Source organism: Pinus tabuliformis, chromosome 8 (assembly GCF_031772625.1).
Source record: "Pinus tabuliformis cultivar Carrire ecotype Pingquan chromosome 8, CPIR1, whole genome shotgun sequence".
Taxonomy (NCBI): domain Eukaryota; kingdom Viridiplantae; phylum Streptophyta; class Pinopsida; order Pinales; family Pinaceae; genus Pinus; species Pinus tabuliformis.
The window spans coordinates 1675638826-1675653819 of NC_142294.1; the positions used below are offsets into that span (position 1 = coordinate 1675638826).

Here is a 14994-nt window from a genome sequence, read left to right on the forward strand (position 1 = left end):
AGTGTATTTTTCTTCTGATTAGGTGGTGGAATTCTGAGAACAGATGGGCAAAGCAAGCCTTCAGGCCATTGGGCTATGGAGTCAAGCAAAGAGTAGCTTAACCAGATCAGATCAATTGCTAAAGGAAGAGTTCACAGGGCAAGCTAGCACAACAAAAAGAAAATATGCAAGTTCAAATGGATGAGGTAGTCCTAACTAGGGTAGAAGGGTAATGAAGAATCCTTAAACTGGGAACAAGATGAAGAATAGAAGGAGATCAGTAGTAAAGGGCAACTAAGAATCCTTTACTATGGACCTAAGGGGGGGACTACGAAAGTAAGGGAGCAACTAAGAATTCCCAGACCAAGGTAGTTTAGTAGAAAATAGTGAGAAAGTAAACAGTCAAGACAGAGAGCTTAAAGCTAATTCTGAAATACTTTTCCTTGTTTACTATTTAGATTTCATAGAGAAAACTTGTGAATATTTATAACATGACGAGAAAACAATAATAAACATGAAGAGATAATACTTATTTTTTTTCCATCCTGCACAAGAATCCTATGAGATGTCTTTAACTTTATTTCATGATCCAGTAGCCAATCCAGACTTGATTACAATAGCTAACTAGCTTGATATGAAATGTCTACCAGAAATGTCTTTGGATCCACCCTAATGACTTCAATTTTTGAAGTATTTATACAAAAATTACACAAAATATCTCATAACCATATGAGATTTATTATAGGAAACACAAACTATCTTTCACACAAAGATAGAGACAGATGGAAAACAGATTGTTAATGTCACTTTATTTACAAGCGAGTAGGATGTTGAAACTCGGTTTTGCCTCTTGCAGTTGCTTTTGTAATTGTGTGATGGATCTTTTGTTATTTTCACCTACTAATACTCTTTACCTATTTTACCAGACCTTGCCACCGTAGATACTTTATACTTTATATATTTATTAGAGTAACTTATAGTATATCTGTCATATTAGTCCACCATTCGTTATCTGGCATTGTCATTCTAATCAACTTCCTGTACAGTTCGTCAGCTTTGGTGCACTTAGAAAAATTGGGTGTGATGGTGAACAGGTATTTCACGTCATGTTGAATATAAAAAAGATTCTCTAAACCATCATAAATCACCTTTCCTGTAGGTAGTGCTTTTGCTGTGGAAGAGATGGCTTGACTCCTGGCTTGTTTGTGCAGTCTCTCAATGTAGTCCTCACGAGTCATCAACTTTTCATTTATGACCACTGGGCTTGGAAGTCCTTTATACCTTAGAATGCCATTTTTTAACATAAAATCATCTATGTCTGCTTGATTACTTTGACATCTTTTCTCCAAGTTAAGCATCAAGTTCCTTTCAATAATAACTTTTTTAATTTCAAGCATAGTAGCAGTTTGATCCTCAATTTCTGATTGCTCCAACTAGTGCCTATTCCTGCTATTCAAAATGTTAATCAATTGATTTTCCTCTTCAATATTCTCTCCCAATTCTTCTCTGGTTTTCTATATGGTCTCCATAGCTATTTTAACTAGCTCGGTCTGTTCAAAAATGATTTGGATAGAAGGCCAAATATCGTTGATGGAATCAATGATATTGGCCCACAAAATGTATTTAATATCTCTCAAAGTCTTTTTTAATGTTAAGTTCTTCTCTAGGACTTTGATTCTCTCTTCCATCCTTTTCTTTTTCCTTTCCTCTTCTTTGGTTTGAATCTATGCAAGCTCATAATTTGTTCCTAAGCTTGACATTTGTTCTTTAAGCCTTTTCAACTCTGTCACTAAATACTCATTTGTGCCATGGCTTTGATCATTTCATCTGTCTTTTCTGTTGTTGACTCGGTGTTGGCTGATGTACCTATAGTCGAAGTAGCACCTGTTAATGGAAGTGTTGTGACTAGTGGATCTGTTAGTGGCAAGGAAATTTTCAGAATGGAGGGCACGCTATAGAAATTGTGGGAATAACAGTCTAAGGAGTAGTGATAGGCTCACTTTGCTTAGAATCTCTTTCCTTTTCCAATTCAACCTTATTTTTCTTTAGCTGGTCATTTAATCTTAGGACTAGGTCCATAATTTCTTCCTCCTTTTTCCTTTCTATAAATTTTGCAGTTTGAGGATGGTGGAGTGGAGGGATCTTGAGCTGCTTTTTCAAGGTAGCTATGTCATCATTCTTCTTTTCACTTCACTATTCAGCTACTTTGACATCTTTGGGATCATTTCCCAATTATATTACCAGATCTTCTAAATATTTTATTCTAATGTCCTTAGCTTGAGAGGAAGCCTTTTTTAGTTGCAGTTGTGTAGACGTGTTGTGTAATGAATTTTGCAGTTGATGGGCTAAAATGGCTTTACTAGTTAAGGTAGAATAAACCATCTCACCAGTCTGTTTATGCAGCTCTATTTGGTCAATAGTATGAATATCCTTTACCAATACTTCAAAATCAGTTTTTAAATAGTCTATCATGGATTTTGGCTATTGCACAGTGGGCTTGAGGAAACTCATATGCATTTTCCCTTCTTTTATGTCAAATTCTGACATAAGTCTGGTCTGGTTGGTTGGAGCCATTTTGAGGTAATGGGAATAAGTTTGTGCCTTTAATTTCTCATTCCAAACTTTTATTTCTTTATACTTCCCTTTGATATCCAAGCTTTGTTCAGAGGAAACCTTGAAAAAAACACCTCTGTGCTCTATGGGGTCCCACCTATTGGGATAGTTTGCAAGCTCTCTGTCCTTTCTGTAACTGTGTTTGCTTTGGTTTCCTCAATAAATTCTTCTTCTTTATAGGGATTCAACCTTTGCCTTTTAGCAAAATATTGTTTAGTAGGCCTGCTAGAAGGAGTGGCCTCTTCCCTGTCTCTCTTAGGGTTTCTTTCCTCATTGAGAGGAGTTTGCAAAACTAGAGGGTTGCTCATGATTTGCTGAGGTTGAGCCAACTCCTCTGAGATTTCAGGATGCTATAACTCTTGTTGTTGTCTTGAATGTCCTACCTGGTCTGATCTATCTTGATGTTCTGATGGTTGAGTGCTCGCTTCCTCTGACTTTTTTGGCGATGAATTTTCTCCTAGCAATTGTACAAAGGAATATTCATCAAGCATTCTTTCTAAATCTACCCATACATTGTCAACTTCAACTTGTGTGCTATCATGGTCTATTGAATTTCCTTCCATCCATTCAGATTGATTTTCATATTTCTCAATCTCTAGGACCCTATGGTGGATGTAGGGTGATAACTTATGTTTTTTCCTTGTATCACAAATGAAGCTATGAGGGTCATAGGGCCAAATGAAACTCTTTCTCAATCTCAATCTCTCAAGGATTTCCTTTGCCTCTTGCCCTACTCTTTTGTTGTTGGAAATAAATGGGTTTAGGTGATCCTTTATCCTTAGCTGAGCTTTCTTCTTGGTCTTGACAAAGTGGATTTCATCAGAATTGATAATTTTCCTATAGTACTCTTGAGAAACTAAACACATAGGGAGATATTTGGGTAGCTTATAGGGAGGGAGCTCACACCCATAAATTCTGATTTCGGTATGGTTCTGGTACACATACCATTCCCCAACCTTGTGTTGTTTGGATAACTAAAGAACTCTTTTAATGTCTTCATTGATCCTGAGAGGAGGATTTCTCAATAACATTATAGTTACTAGATGTACAAATAAGTCGATGAAATCTGTGTAAGGATGAGGATAAGAACTAGAATTGTGAAATATAGAAGTCGAGAAGATAACTGACCTAGGGTTTCCTCTAGGGTCAAGATTTTGTATAGAGAAGGGAAATGTATGAATTTGGTAGTAGAGAAAGATATGATACAAGACTGAAGAATATTTGAATACCCTGTCGTTTTCTAATCTCATAAATTGGTCATGCATCTTATATGCAAGGAATTTGCAATAGTCGAATTTGACTGGAGGAGGTTGACTAGGGGTGAAAATAGACATATAAGCAAAGGTCATCTCATCTACAAATTCATTAGTGGAAAAACCTAGAATGCAAATAATGATTGTGATGATATATTTGCCTACATCGAAAAAAATGACTGATACATAAGGAGGGGGGGCCTTTGGCATTTATCCTTCTTTGATAGAAGTTTGGCAGATCTGAGTGCTTGTGGAACTGGATAGTTTGGAAGATCTTTCAAGAAAATCGCCAATGGAAAGGGGAGTGAACTCTGGGCCAAGTTTTAACTGCAACATCTCATTTATCGACTCAATTGTAATGGTGAGAAGGATTTTCTCGTCAGGGGACATTACAGCTCTCATGGTTGGGTTTTAGTTTGCATGGGAGTAGTGGATAAGATTTGGGAAAGCATGGACAGTGGGAGTTGATACTTAGGTAGGTTTGATTCCTAGAGACCTATTTTATAAGCACAGTTCAGATAATTGTCCTGGTACTTACAGTATAATTTCAAGGGGGTTTCATCAAAAGTAAGGACCTTTATTTGAAAATCTTTTTCACCCAAGAGAAGGTGGTCCTAATCCCTATGTGGAGTAGTGAGTGGCATAATATTTAGGGTGAAGAGAGCTTCCATCCTTGGTTCTTGTGGTTTCAAGGACGTCGAGAGGGAATTTCAAGGATTTTATGAAGAACAAAGTTATTCTAGGGAGTCTCAAGTGTATTGAATAGCTTAATTCTAATAAATTGCTTGGTTTCTAAAGTAATTTAGTACTGGTTTAGTAATAGCATAGGGTTTCTCAGTAAAAGTGGGTAAATACCTGGTTATGGTGGTATGGGGAACGGAATGGCACTGGTGTGTAGTCTGGAGGGAGTGCTCTGGTTTGTAGTGACAACTGGGAGTTCAATGGCTTCTTGAAGTTGATGGTTTGAATGCATGGTGATAGTATGAATGTGCTTCTACGTGCATGGGCAACAAAAGGTTCTATTGTTTCGCTGAAACAAAAATAATGAATATTTTTGTTTTTATTCGCAAAGTCAAAGTGTTTGGAGGGTATAGGGAAAGTGACACATGGAGTCAATTAATGGATAGGACACTTTGTCATTTAGCAAGGGTGGTAAGCGGAAGCAACAATGGTTTTTATTGCACCGCTTTTGGGCATTGTGCAGTATTGGGAGAGGTCCACCTGATGCCATTCATTGGGCAACACGTAGCAGTGGGGCAAATAGTGAAACTGTTCCCATGAGGAGGTAAAGGTCGACATCGGAGGCCGCCCGATATGAGCATAAACCATCAAATATGAAGGGGTTAGATCGTACGATGATCGAGGCACGATGAGAAAATAATTGTGGATTAGGGAGGTTAATGATGTCGGGGGCAATGTGATTGGGCGAAGATAGATTATTAATTAATCTTAGATTGATTAATTAATCTTTTTTATTTAGCGGAAGGTTTAGGTTATTAATTAAACGCAAAACTATTAATTAACCCATCTTAATTATTTCATTATTATGGTTTATCTTTCAAACCATTGGGGCGGGATTATTAATATATGGGTTTTTAATAATAAAATATACGGGAAAGGGGTGACTTTTGGGATTTAATACATAAGTAAAATCACATGTTAATACGAGATGAAAATAAAAGTGCACTAAGTATAATGCATTTAACATTAATTTGTTTTTCATATTAAAACATTATAACTTAGGCAAAAGGGATTTTGTGGGGCAACTACTTTTCCTCTGCAAAGAGTGATTTTACTTTAGGAAATGGGGGTTTTAGAGGAAGTGAATAAATGATGAAGGAGTAAATTTTGATGAGGGGTTTTTAGCATTTTGACCTTATAAGTTATTGGGTCGAGGTCCAGTCCCTCCAGAAGTGAGATAAATGATCTAAGCCCCTTTAACTGAAGGTTCTTTGATATTATTATTTGCAAGAAATTAATTACAATAAGGGGTAAAATGAATGAGGAAATTAATCATGTAACCTTGTAAATGTATCTTTGTCATCCATGCATGTCAAAGTAATGTGATGATGAAAGCAATTGGTATGGCCTTTAACTAACCATCCATCATACATAATTCTGCAACCAATCATCTACTTACCCACCTACACATCCTACCATTTTTACTTCTTTTATTAGGGTGCACTTAAACTGGCAAACCCTTATCAAAATCCTTTTTCTTTTCTTTTAAAATGGTCTTCTAGCTAAGGCTAACCTTATTACATCGAAGGACTAAGATTAAACTATTGAGCTCCTTTTATTCACTATACCTATCTACTTATCTGCCAAGATTATAGAGTTTGGTCAAATTTTATTCTCTAACTATGAACATAGAAATTGAAAACATGAAATAGCCAAGTTTACACTATTTGACCATTCATGGATTGTGCCATAAGTGACAAGCTGCACACAACCATTTTATTTTTCACCAAAGCAAATGGCAGTGGCATTTTGACTTGCACACTTTCATGGTCTTGGGTTCATTTCTCATATTTTTTGACATTTTACTCTTTTCCTCATTTGATTTTTTTTTAGGACATACAATCTTTTCATTTTTTTATTTTTTTTATTTTTTAAATATGGAAAACATTTGCAGAAAGAAAAGGTATGTACATATTGCAGAGATAAACTAAGTCAAACATAAATTATGACACTTGTTGGTATGGGAACATAACATGAGCCATAAGAAAACTCATGCATATTGGTCTAAGTATTAGTTAGGCTTCCATTCATAATAGTGCTTCTCCTCCTCAAAACATGCAGTTGAACTTAAACATTAGAAAATATCTATCTTATGCATGGCTCACATCACCAACTTGTCAATTTATAAATGACAAAGTACACAACCTAACATTTCCTACATGAAAAATATAGAGGGACTCTCATGAATGAATTCTTACTAAAATTAATTCTCCCATGTACAAACTATGACTAAAGACTCTCACTCACTAACATAATCTCCACCTATGATACTTAACTTGACAAAAACTAATGGAAAAAGACTCAAAGAATCATTACAATATTCGAGACTTCAATAGAAATATTACCAACATCATCAATTTACTTACTTTTAGCATATATATTTCAACTTTCTTTCCTACAACACACTTTTTTAGCATTTAGCTACAAATAAAGGTAGCTCTATCAATACTCTGTGGGTAGCCACTTATTATTGGGCATATATCATGAACTTTCCTCAACCAAGCACACTAATATTAGCATAGGAAAAGGCAATATCAATAATATATAACTCATAGGTCCAGCAACATTAACAACACCATCAACCTCTCACTTGCACACTTATCCTTAAAAACAATATAAAAATGATACCAGTTGATGATGCTAATTATTAATTGATACCATTGATACCATTGTTAGCAATTATTAATTGATTATTATCCCCATGTGTTCATGTTTTCTTAGTGGCACTAGGAGTTTTCAAACAATCACCTTTTGTTGCATTTTCTTCTCTTTTAAACAATATAGGATTTGTCCTCAAATATATTCCCAATTGTTAATGACAATAATATGTGTAAAAATATTTGGCATGAGACAAGTAGACTATTAGAAAAAATAGATCATCATCACCTATGTTCTATAAACACAAAAAGTACTCAATTTTTGACATTCTTGATCATTGGCTCTCTGGTTAACAACATATACCCTCAACTAAAACTGAAATCTACATGATAAGGTTGCCACACTATTCTTCCCATTAAGCAATCAATGGAAATATTCTACTCAAGTCCTCCATAAAACCCTACTATACTCAACAATACCCTACTATACTCAACAATACGAGTCTACATTATGAACTTTATAAACTAAATAAAATAAAAGGGGCATACACTTTAAACCTTTAGATGCTTTATTGGGAATGTTCATTTCTACTCCCTCTATTTGTCCTTCTGGATTCTCTTGAAGCCATCCTATTTTATTCAATGAACTAGGACAAGGGATGCTCTCCCCTTTAGTATATTATCTCCCTTTTAGTTTTAAGCTTGAGTAGGTTGAGTCCATACTAGGGAAATTCCATGAGCTTGTCCTTTTTCTCATTTGAGTGAATTTCTTCCATAATATGAGTATATGAACCACTTGTGATTTTTTTTAGCAAATAAAGATAACATGTCTATCACCTTCTTTGTTTCTTTTTCATTTTATGTGCTTTCCTTTTTCTTATAACGTGTTGGAGGAATGAGTAGAATACAATTAATACTATTAATGAGAACCACCAAAAGAATATTAGACTTTTATCTATTGATTTTCTATAAGTCTCACGTCTATGAAGGTTTCCTAGTTGTTTTTACAAGGTCCTTTTATTGTTGTTATGAAATTGTTCTAGTTGGTCCTCCCTATGAGATAAGCTTTTATTTTCATTATTTAATAAAGGGGATACCTTTCCAAGTTCACAAGAAAGTACATGTAGTATTCAACATATTTAAAAACTCGGAAAGGACTTATCATATTTCTCAACATATCCTTTTCTAAAATATTCATTAAAAGTTTATTAAATGTTTCTCTCTGTCTATTTTTACTTTGAATATTTTTTCCTTGACGAGAAAAGGAACTCTATGTGTGGATATTCAAATTACTTCTCTAAGTAATTCATGTTTGTGGCCAAAACTACATATTTTTTCTCCTTTTGAAGCAACTTTTCCTTCTTTTTTGGACAATTAGAAGCATAATTTCCTGCTTCACCACAATAAAAAAAACTTGAGGAGTTGCTTACTTTTGGCTTTATCATCACCGATAACATGTTTGTATTCATGTTGTTGTGATACTATAACACTCATTAGCCCTTTTACTATTACAAAACTGATAGGTTTTTCACCTTTATATGCTACTACATAATCACTTTCACAATCTAGACTTGTCTTAGCCTTAGCTAGGCTACTTTGAATCCCCTCTAGAGCATTAGAGATATGATATGTGGACAGATAATATTTTAATACAAAAATATCTACCTGTGGCTTCTAAATTGAGGCTTTAGGATTCTTGATTTCCTCGTAAGATGGTATGAGTTTACTTTTAAAATGTTTATTTTCATCCATATCTTCTAATTCAATAAAGGGGCTACTAGATTCAGAACTAGTGCCTATTTCACTCACAATTTTTTCAATAGCTTGTTTCATTGTTGAGTCTAGGGATTCTCCTCTAGACACAAGAGGTATATTTCCTTCCTTTCCACTATAGGTGCACCCATTATCTTGTAGAGAAGTTTATGGATCTATTATTGCTACCAAAGTAGAACATGTTTTACTAGTACTAGATGAACATATCTCTCTTTCATAAGAAATTTCACTTGAGAAACTAGAAGATAAATGGCCTATTGTTATACAATAAAAACATAATAACAACTTACTTCTAGATTCCATCTCTTTGGTATTCTCTAAGTGCTAACAAGGAAGGTGTCCAATTAATATAGGGGAGTCATTTTCTTGTAATTCATGGTCTTTATGTGCCCCATTGTTCATAGAGGGCTCCTTGATATCACCAACAACTTGACTCTATTTACATCCGTGGTTATCATCTAGTGGAGATGATTTTTTTAAAGTATAGAATACTCCATGATGTTAGGTGAGACCTTACTTAGTTTTAATTCCACATTTATTACTCTAATTCCAAAATTGGAACATTTTCTCCTTTGAATAGTTCAAACCCATATCCTTATGTAATTCAGTTTAAAATCATCTTCAACATCATTTCTCATAGGCTAAAAGACATTCTCTGTGATAATATTTGCCTAATGAATATGGATTCATAAGAGAGAGACAAACCCGTGAAGAAATTGGCATCTCCAAAGAAAGCCTTCATTCAATCCATACAAATCATTAAAAAATAATAGTTGATGCCCCATACAAATGGATCAATAATTTGAAAAGACATTATTAAGCCTTTCTTCTCATGAGTAGATGGTTAATTTATAATATTAAGGATAAATATCATCTTTTCATTAAAAGGGACAATTGGGTTGAGTTCCATAATCCATGTTTACACCCTCCAAAAAATCATCATCCATTGACTTAACAGATATATATTCTACATTCTAAATCAACTAATGAGACATGACTATATCTTAGGCACAAATTAACAAAGCAAAAACTACTTTAAAAAAAAATAAAAAACACATCATAGAGAACATTTCCTTATCCTTAGACTAGTCCATGCCTAATATAGACTTGAACACCACACAAAATGATTAAAAAATATTGATGACACAGCATTTCACATCAAAGTCTTAAACCGGGTTCCGTGCACCTAAAAATTAGATTCAAATCTCCACGGTCGCTGCAGATATGGTCATGCCTGCAAAGACCTTCCCACCATCATTGTTAACTTTCGTGAACTCCCTGGTTGACGGATTAAACAGATAAGAGATGTGCTTTCCTAGGGCATCTAAACCGCTCACAAAAATCTGGTCACGCCACTGTGTAGCGCACGTAAGGAAGAGAATATCGCGAGGATTCGGAAAGTAAGCGACCACACTCCAAACGTTCCTCTCAACATCATACCTCTCCACCCCTTGTTCAGTGAACACGTACAGCCCCCCGCAAGAAGAAGAAGAAACCACACAGATTCTCCTTATTTCTCCCCTAAAGTTCCACCAATGCTCCGTCATTCTCCACGTTCCCTCACTCGGATCGAAAACTTCTCCACTTTGGCCTTCGTCTAACACCATGAATTTACCATCCATGAAAACACCGCTGCATCCCTGGCCATGCGGTTCGATCATCGGGGGCAAAATTTCCCACTTGTCTTTCTCCACGTCATATGCTTCTGCAGCTGCAAGGGTGGTGTCACGCTCGCCGAAACCGCCAGCGACGTAGACGAGTCCGGTGGAAGAAGACACAGAGCACGCAAAGAATGATCGTGGTGTAGGCATGTCTGCTCCGCGGCTCCATCTGGCAGACTCAAAGTCATAAATGTAAACACTGTTCATCAAAGTTGCCCTGGACGGGTGCATTCCGCCAATGAGAAGTAGCTTCCGATTCACAGCCACGCACTGACACCATACTGGTATTCTAGTATTGTCGGGATCATCAATTGGAGGTAGCCTTTCGAAGGTGCCCTTCACAGGATCGTATACTGTCACTACAAAGAGGGGATACATATATCTGTGATTTCTGTCTTTTTGAATCCAGCAAATAAGTTGCTCGCTCGTCCCACATTTCTTCCGGTCAGCATAGAACATAGGGCTACTGAGTATAGCCTCCCAGCTTTTGCACACAGCTTTCAGGGTATCGATTGATGTGTAAGGCATTCTTACAAAACACTGTCGAAGGACATCCTTCGGAATAACCTCCTCCATTAGGGCGCTTCAAACACACCAATTTCCTGATCGATAGAGTTTACCCAGAGCTTTATCGCACATAAAGAAATAAATATGAAAGTGAACGATGGTACCTCCGAATATAAAAGTGACGGTTATATAAAGGGTCGATGTCTATATTTATTCAAACCCACAGGAAACGGAGTTCGTTATATCGATATTTATTCGTCATACGAAAATATATAATTTTTTAATTCCTAATATAAGGAGGCATTTAAGATAAGTTTGACCAATCAACTCTTTGACAGGGCAATGCTTTATGCAAAATCGTTCATTACCTCCGCATGAACATGACCGGACTCCACCACATGAGCATGACTGGACTTTACTCACTTTATATATATATATATATGTTTCTTACATAAACATGTAAATGTAAATATTTAACTCATAATGTTTAACATTTAACATTTTTAATATAATGTCGACTCTATTTAGAAATCAATCTAATTATTATTATACATAAACACAATATAAATTTAAAATATAAAGAGGTTTATGAACACCCAAAAAATGGGTATAGTAAATAAATAAAAATATAAATAAGGTGGAGGTATGGTAAATAAATAAAACCTCTTTTTACACTTACTCCAAAGGTATGGTAAATAAATAAAAACAAAAATAAACTAGAGAGATGGTAAATAAATAAAACCTCTTTGTGTATTTAGTCTATAAACCTCTTTCTATTTAGGAAGATTCAAAAAAGAGGTTTTATTTAGGTGAAGCCTTTGGGCCTAATACCATTTTAATACCATGGACCAAATTATTATTAATACCATGCAAATAAACATTATTAACCCTAATATTAATATTAATAAAAATAAAGATGGCACATAGTATTGACCCTTGCTATTTACAATCAATGGTATTGTCCCATGATATTCGCCTCATGTAGCCTATTTAAAAGAGGGAATTAAACCAACATAGATCCATCTTTTGTCTCGTTCTACTAAAAGCACAGAGAGGGATCAAATATAGTGAGCATAGAGTGAAAAGATATTTGATCCCTCTCGGCCCTTGGTAGATCCAAAGTAAGATGTATCTATTTTTTTTTTCTGAGCAAAGACTATTCTATTATGTATAAATAAAAGAGGAAAATATTTACAAAGAGGTTGGAACCTCTGAGGGGGCTAAAGCCAGCCCTCTGTCAAAAAAACTTCTGCCATCAGCTCTTAACTGTCTGTTTACATAGATAAACAGCGAGAGCCCAGGACTCTGTAGAACTAGACACCACCACCAAAAAGAAAAAACTAGAAGACGATGGAGAATTATACTGAAAAACGCTGACGTGGACGACAACGGCAGCACTAAACCGCTTGACAAAAACCGCCAGTATATCGGACCGCCGTCGACCAGCGAGCGGTTTCCGTATGAACAAGCCCGATATAATCTCCTGTTGACACGTGGCTCTCTACATACGTCATCAATTCTGACTTTTCGAGACGTAAAGTTCAGCAAAAAAGAGCCTTCTGAAATCCTCCACCGTCGTCCGATCTGCTCCATCATTCTCTGTCGTTGATTGTTTCAACCTGAGGTGGTAATTCTGCATCTTCACCGTTGGCTTTGCAAGGAGAGCTGACCCATTCAATCATCACATTGTCTTCAACATCCATAATACTGCGACCAGGAGGCATCACCAGATACAGAACAGTGCTAGAGAACTGCGCCTGTGCACAAAGAATGAACTCCTCATGTGAAGAAGTTTGCTGAAGACACACATCCTCTTCATGACCCTCGTCCTATTGCACCTCTGGAAGATTGAGGATATCCTCTACCATGCCTCCTTGAGAATCCTTAGAATTCTGTGAGAGAGTCCTGTCCATGGATTGTTCATCAGAGCCAGAGAGGTCATCTTCTTCCTCTCAGAAGATGATTGTGATAATAGCAGAGATAGTAGGCTTGTTTAGCTTGCTTTTAAATGTGAAATGGGAGGAGTGGAAAGAACTGTAGAGGGACGGACCAGAGTGGTCGAATGATGGTGAGGCCGGCGAGACAGAAGCTAGTGGGGAAATGCATCGAGGAACAGGACCTCCCCTTCCTCTAATACCCCCGCAAGTGTCTGAACTACTACCCCTCCGGGAAATTCCTCGAAGTCGGGCCATACCAGCAATGATTTATAAACTGAGAGGACAAAAGGGTTGGAGGAGGAAGAAGAACGAACCACCCCAATTTGAAATAAACAGAGGATAACAGTACTCAGAGTGGAAAGTGCCCAGGGAAAGCACCACACAGATAGAAATCAGAACCCCTAAATAAATTCTAGAATTGTTTGAATGAGTCCCACACCCTGCCCAAACAGCTTCAACAGACACCGTAACCTGACCTATTACAGTTATATACCAAAAGAAAAAACAATGACCATACCAGATGCGAGCCAGAAGAACCGTAATTAAATGCTTGAGGCTGGCCAGATGAGGGCTTCTATGGAGCCATGATGGCTTCCAAATGCTTAGCACTGCACCTAACTCCTGTGAACCAATTCAACCGGGAATGTCTCTGCTAGAATGAGCCAGAGAGAATGTCGAGCTTTGGGCAATTGAAATGGATCGTATTCTCATCATCCTGAAAAACTTACTCCGCATGTTGTACACCCAATTCCTCATTAATGGGATTTAATGCGCTGCCAGAAATCGCCTACTTTCTCCACGATGATGCCCAATGCCGGCGTCGCTCGTATGGGCATTAACGGCTCATAAAATCACCCGCATCCGGGTAAAGTAAGATGTATCTATGGTGGTTAATAAAATTACTAATAACTTTTTACATTAAAAAAATTCACAATATACGTATTATCCACTTTGCCATGGATATTATTAACATGTGGATAGGCTTTGTTACAATAACATGGCTTATCAATACAACATGCCAAAAAACCATCTCTCATTTCACACTCAAAATATTTCATAGATATTTTCTTTGAATTTAATTTTATAACATTTTTTATTATATTTAAAAGAAAAAATATTATAATTACTTTTGAGATATATCTACACATCTATCACATCAAAATACATAAGATATAAATGGTACCTATAAATTAAGATCCATTTCACCATATAAATTAAAATAATAAATTGGTAACCATATTTAAATATCATTAATAATCACAAAAACACTTAGTACTTGCAACATAATAAGATTTTTATTTATGGATATTCACGACTAGTTTACCATGAATATTATTAGCCATACCATACCATGAGCCAATACTATTGCTCATCAATACCACTTGCCCAAAAACGGTCCCTCATTTCACAATCAAAATATTTTTATAAATATATGTTTTTCTAATTTAATTTTATTACATTTTTTTCCCAAGAGACACTAAGATTTTTTTCCCAAGAAGGAACTCTCAATTTGTTGTAAGGTCCACTTATATTATGTTATCTAAACGTTTTGACTAGGTCAAATTACATATAAAAAAAATATTAATTAAAACATTTTGTCTCAGTGAAATTATATAAAAGCAAAAAATAAACTAAAAAATAAACTTAATATTTAAACAACCCATATCCATCTTAATTCTCAATGTATCAAGCTTTTCAAAGGGATCATATTTCTTGAGGTGCAAACCTTTCTTCAAATATTGGGTTGAGAAAAAATGTTTTCACCTTGAAAAAATTGATCCCTCTATGCACTTATAGATCTAGACTTAAGATGGATCTTGGATCTATCAAGATTTGAGAGGGATCAAATTTCTCAAGGTGCAAACCTTTCTTCAAATGTTGAGATGAGAAAAGAAGTTTTCACCTTGAGAGATTTGATCCCTCTAGGCACACA

At 35.8% G+C, this 14994-nt stretch overlaps 1 protein-coding gene across 1 annotated transcript; it reads right to left on the minus strand.

Annotated features, from left to right (window-relative positions):
- Positions 1–10155: 10155 nt before the first annotated feature.
- LOC149242641 (F-box/kelch-repeat protein At2g44130-like) lies at positions 10156–11193 on the minus strand. Its single transcript, XM_089370929.1, has one exon. The coding sequence runs from the start codon at positions 11191–11193 to the stop codon at positions 10156–10158; it is 1038 nt and encodes a 345-aa protein (XP_089227055.1).
- Between the last annotated feature and the right edge of the window lie 3801 nt (positions 11194–14994).

Excerpts from the sequence above, each read along its gene's own strand:
- LOC149242641 (XM_089370929.1), bottom strand. The coding sequence starts at position 11,193 with ATGGAGGAGGTTATTCCGAAGGATGTCCTTCGACAGTGTTTTGTAAGA.